The sequence below is a fragment of the Procambarus clarkii genome, chromosome 76 (genome assembly GCF_040958095.1).
Source record: "Procambarus clarkii isolate CNS0578487 chromosome 76, FALCON_Pclarkii_2.0, whole genome shotgun sequence".
Classification (NCBI taxonomy): Eukaryota; Metazoa; Arthropoda; class Malacostraca; order Decapoda; family Cambaridae; genus Procambarus; species Procambarus clarkii.
The window spans coordinates 3,518,398-3,524,146 of NC_091225.1; the positions used below are offsets into that span (position 1 = coordinate 3,518,398).

The 5,749-nt window shown below is 32.8% G+C and overlaps 1 protein-coding gene across 1 annotated transcript; it reads right to left on the bottom strand.

Annotated features, from left to right (window-relative positions):
* Positions 1–303: 303 nt before the first annotated feature.
* Positions 304–3,373, bottom strand: LOC138357131 (uncharacterized). The gene is made up of 6 exons (XM_069313774.1): positions 3,097–3,373; positions 2,780–2,872; positions 2,472–2,589; positions 2,231–2,359; positions 1,941–2,048; positions 304–392 (listed from the first exon to the last, which is right to left on the bottom strand). The coding sequence occupies exons 2-6, from the start codon at positions 2,870–2,872 to the stop codon at positions 304–306; spliced, it is 537 nt and encodes a 178-aa protein (XP_069169875.1). The 5' UTR covers positions 3,097–3,373.
* Between the last annotated feature and the right edge of the window lie 2,376 nt (positions 3,374–5,749).

Consider the following 5,749-nt stretch of genomic DNA (forward strand, 5'->3'; position numbering starts at 1 on the left):
ATTTTACTGGGCCTGCAGATAGACTTGCTGGTCCCACATGATTCTGTCAGGGGTGGAAGCGTATTAGCATTGTATAGAAAATATTTACAAAATAGTTTTAAATACATAAAACTACAAATAGTAATTATTGAATTATTACATTAGCTTATAGCTTTTATGAATGCATTAAAAAATTTTGTTTCACACAATGGAGCGACACCATTTAAAGTGTTTCCATCACCCTGAAGGCTGGTAAAAATATATTACATTAAAATCATACACAAGTACGTTACTATCTGTGTATGTAAATGTTTCAACAGTTACTTAAAGCTTACCAGTTCTGTCTTGTCTAGGAGTTTGAGGGGAAGGTATTTTACTGGGCCTGTAGAGAGTCTTGCTGGTCCCACATGATTCTGTCAGGGGTGGAAGTGTATTAGCATTGTATAGAAAATATTTACAAAATAGTTTTAAATACATAAAACTACAAATAGTAATTATTGAATTATTACATTAGCTTATAGCTTTTATGAATGCATTAAAAAATTTTGTTTCACACAATGGAGCGACGCCATTTAAAGTGTTTCCATCACCCTGAAGGCTGGTAAAAATATATTACATTAAAATCATACACAAGTACGTTACTATCTGTGTATGTAAATGTTTCTCCAGTTACTTAAAGCTTACCAGTTCTGTCTTGTCTAGGAGTTTGAGGGGAAGGTTTTGTACTCGGCCTGTAGAGAGACTTGCTGGTCCCACATGATTCTGTCAGGGGTGGAAGCGTATTAGCATTGTATAGAAAATATTTACAAAATAGTTTTAAATACATAAAACTACAAATAGTAATTATTGAATTATTACATTAGCTTATAGCTTTTATGAATGCATTAAAAAATTTTGTTTCACACAATGGAGCGACACCATTTAAAGTGTTTCCATCACCCTGAAGGCTGGTAAAAATATATTACATTAAAATCATACACAAGTACGTTACTATCTGTGTATGTAAATGTTTCTCCAGTTACTTAAAGCTTACCAGTTCTGTCTTGTCTAGGAGTTTGAGGGGAAGGTTTTGTACTCGGCCTGTAGATAGACTTGTTGGTCCCACAAGATTCTGTCAGGGGTGGAAGCGTATTAGCATTGTATAGAAAATATTTACAAAATAGTTTTAAATACATAAAACTACAAATAGTAATTATTGAATTATTACATTAGCTTATAGCTTTTATGAATGCATTAAAAAATTTTGTTTCACACAATGGAGCGACACCATTTAAAGTGTTTCCATCACCCTGAAGGCTGGTAAAAATATATTACATTAAAATCATACACAAGTACGTTACTATCTGTGTATGTAAATGTTTCTCCAGTTACTTAAAGCTTACCAGTTCTGTCTTGTCTAGGAGTTTGAGGGGAAGGTTTTGTACTCGGCCTGTAGATAGACTTGTTGGTCCCACATGATTCTGTCAGGGGTGGAAGCGTATTAGCATTGTATAGAAAATATTTACAAAATAGTTTTAAATACATAAAACTACAAATAGTAATTATTGAATTATTACATTAGCTTATAGCTTTTATGAATGCATTAAAAAATTTTGTTTCACACAATGGAGCGACACCATTTAAAGTGTTTCCATCACCCTGAAGGCTGGTAAAAATATATTACATTAAAATCATACACAAGTACGTTACTATCTGTGTATGTAAATGTTTCTCCAGTTACTTAAAGCTTACCAGTTCTGTCTTGTCTAGGAGTTTGAGGGGAAGGTATTTTACTGGGCCTGCAGATAGACTTGCTGGTCCCACATGATTCTGTCAGGGGTGGAAGCGTATTAGCATTGTATAGAAAATATTTACAAAATAGTTTTAAATACAAAATAGTTCTGTCCAGTTCTGTCTTGTTCTGTTAAAAAGAAAACCATCATTCAAAAAGAAATAAAATGTTTTCAATTAAATTAAATTACCTGATTCCTGTATCATATTATTTTGATGTTCATCTAGAGTCAGCTTACACTCGGCAGTCTTTCGGGGCATGGAAACAGTTACTTTTCTTGGTGGTGAATCTTCACTGTCTGAAACAAAAACGTTTAATGCATTCAGAAAAGCTATTAACATATATCTATATATATATTTTAATATATTACCTAGCAAAATATATTACCTAGTAAATAAGATTATTTGTTCCATTAAGCCAATCATGTTTAATTTTTTTAACAATTATTTTGAATAACTCTAAACATTCATTCCTACATACCTCCATCCACATCATTTGGTATTCTTCTGTATTTTACTGCCCTATGGTGATAACTTGTGTCTGTGTCACTTTCCATATTTGACGTTTCTTCTGCCTTTTTAAGGTGTTTTAGGGCAAGTTCCCAAGTACCTATAATAAAAATTAGAGTATATATAATTCATTATTACGAAACTTTGTATAACATCAAAACATTGAGAAATTTTTGATTTAACCATATGAATCAATGCTTGTATTTAATTACTATCAATGGAATAAATCTTGCTGATGTTGAAACGTCTCCATTTTGATGGGTCTGGTATTTCTCCTCTTTTGGCTTTCGATGATTGGTTTTCACGTGGCCAATAGCCCACGTTTGATCCCTGGAAAGGGGACATATATTTGTAAATATATGTATATGTAAATGTATGTCTCATAAATCGAGGCCCCACTGTATTTCATATATTATATACATATATATCTCTAAATCTATCAACATATATCATATACACATATTTTAAATACTAATGTTTTAATTTTGCAAATAAACAATATATATATATATTGACTTACATCAGATGCACTAAACATCCATTTGATATGGATGATTGACAATTCTCCTTCTTCATCTTCCACAACGATGTATTTATTTTCAGATTCAGCCATCTACAAATTTAAACTGATTAGGGACATTTTCTGCAGCACATTATCAGTGTCTAAGAAAATAAGCAGTCACTAATTTTATATAGTACTAAACAACAATGTTAACCTTAATTCTAATATGTTATGATGGTGAACAATACTTTTTACTAAAGTTAAAAGTTTGCAATGTAAGCAAAGAGTATTCCTACAGCTTGCACAAGAATCAAAAACAATCACAAGAAACTTACTAGTCATAAATCATGTAGTATTGACAAGAAGATATAAGTACTTTCTGTTTTCTTGATTAACATTCCTCTGGTTGATGTGTTAATCCTATACACTTTTTTTAAAAAGTCCTTACGTGGATTAACATTGAAGGCCCCAAATATTCTTGAATCACAAGGACTAGTAAATATTGGGCTTTGAAAAGGATATACCCTAACAATGAAGTAATTTTCTTCACTTCTTCGGCTGTGTACAGTCCTTAACACTTCACAGCAATTATATCCAGGTAACGAATATACATTGTTAGGAAATTTATGAGAAATTTTATTATCTGGAGATGTTTTATAAATCATGGTATTTTCAGCCTCCTTTATTCTTTTTGTAATTTGGACAATTGGATTTTTACTTGATCTGACCATCTTTTTCAGCTGATGCAAATAATTTTCAAATGGAAAAGCTGAACAACTGTCAAGAGTACCATGTTCCTCAGCATCTGCTGTTAGGTGAATCAAACTGTGAACATTGTAGACTAGAAAATCTTTCCCATACAGATCACCACACCTTGATACAAAATTCAGCAAAAGGTCATGAGCATATTTGCCGTATTTTAAGGACATACATGTGGGCGAAACAAGAAAACTTATACCAACACTGAGAGTAAGGAAATGATCATACATCTCTTGGGGTAGAATACCTTTCAATACAAGCTTTCCTGTGTAGAGAAGAAACTGTCTGTATTCAGTTGCCTTCCATCTGTCAATTTCTTCCAAACCTCGTGGTTTACGTGCAAAAATATTGGGCACAAAATCTTTTATGCTCACCAATCTAGCACTAATTTCAGAAATCTGGCGGCTACATAATTTAAATGTGTTTTTCCGTATCCATGTGACAAGAAGTCGCTTCATAACACCAAGGCACACCTGGTGCATATAGTCAATGGGAAACGCTGCAATTAAGTCTATGTTCAAGTCACAGAATGGTGATTTACCATGATGATGTTGCGAGTTAGATTGATTACGGAAGCGTGTGTCTGTTCTAATGGTTAAATTTGTTACTTCTGGATATGTCATTTTCCCCATCCAAGTACCTTTCTGTTCACATTTGTCACAGCCATAATAACCTGAAAACAGTTTTATGGACTTCACCATAGCCTTAGCAGGTGCATCACAAATTACACATTGTAATTTTATGTTGATAGTTCTGTTACCATACTGAATCCCATGCAACAAAAGGTCATCCATATCAGATATAAAATCATATAAGAAATTTAAATCACTTGGCTTAGAACGTCCATACATGAGGACAACTGGAAAGACTTTCAAAGGTGTAATATTCATTACTGCACAGAGAACTGGCCACAAAGCATCATTTTTGCTTCTAAATATAGGAAGGCCATCAATGTTACATGACAATAATAATTGCCTCAGTCCTTTTATAGTTGCTTTTGGATATCTACTTATGTTTTTTAACAGTTCCTCTTTTAACCCAAAGTAGACATATTTCATTCCAGATTTTTGCTGAGTTTCTATGTACCTTTCAGAACTGATTAGTGTCCGAGCTGTTTTTGGTAAGTAGTCAATTCCCATTTGCCTCAAAATTTTTAATAATTCATCAACAGCATTGTGTGTAACACCATTCTTGTTTACCCACTGAATTAATAAATTCTGTGGGTAAACAAGTGAATGATGATTATCATGGTCATCATTCTCCTCCTCACTTTGAGAATTAGATAATACATCATGAATATCAGTAAGATTCATGTGTAAATCATCAATTTCAGAGCCTAATCCATACTCTTGATTTGACTCGGCTTCAAAAGAACTAATGTCATTGTCTGACGACTCAATCTCTGAACTTGATGCTGCCTCAGTAAGATTAATGGGTTCACTAGTGTGTACAGCTGTATTTGGATGCATTTTGTGTATACGTTTTAGCCTTCTTGATACTTGCATCCATCTGTTGTTGTATTGGAGTCGCTTTTTTCGCTTATACTCGTACATTCTGTTAAAGAGTGTCAAATTTCTACATTAGACTACCATATTACCTATATTATTGTTAATAATGTATTGACAGATGCAATATGTATTAAAATTCTAAAAATAAGTCATTCATTATATACAATGTGTGATAATTAAAGCTGGTGCATATAACATCCTTGTCAGGCACATGCAAAAGTGAACACTTCCAGAATTGGAGACATGCAGAAATGTAACATATGGAAATAGAGGCATGCCAAAACAAAGACATGCATAAATTCAAATTCTTATCGAAATAATTTCTAGTGATTATTATATAAATTATTCCATCAGTACTAGATCAAATATTCAATACCATCCTCCCATTGGAAAGAGTAATCATGTCCTGTTGGACATTAATTATATGTTGAGATATAATCTAAAAGAAAATAGGGACATTGAAATTGTTGTTAAACTCTATTTCAATAAAGGACACTATAGGGAACCTAGAACCCTGTATTACAAGTGTAAGTGATAATTTTGGAAAATTTAATTAAAGCTAATTGTGTAGGACACCTGGAGATATGGTGCCCATATCTAAAGAATCACATCAACTGGTAAAGGTATAGACTTGCCAATAAGTGGCTCCCAGGTTAGAGGCATAAAATGCCAAAACTAGATGGTAGAATAAAAAGAAGATATTGTAAAAGGTAACCAAACA

What these genes read in the sequence shown, in the direction of transcription:
- LOC138357131 (XM_069313774.1), bottom strand. Translation starts at nt 2,872, where the DNA reads ATGGCTGAATCTGAAAATAAATACATCGTTGTGGAAGATGAAGAAGGA. An exon ending in GGATGTTTAGTGCATCTGAT is followed by an intron (nt 2,590 to 2,779) that starts GTAAGTCAATAT and finishes TCCCCTTTCCAG; the next exon opens with GGATCAAACGTGGGCTATTG. An exon ending in ACCAAATGATGTGGATGGAG is followed by an intron (nt 2,049 to 2,230) that starts GTATGTAGGAAT and finishes TTTTTGTTTCAG; the next exon opens with ACAGTGAAGATTCACCACCA.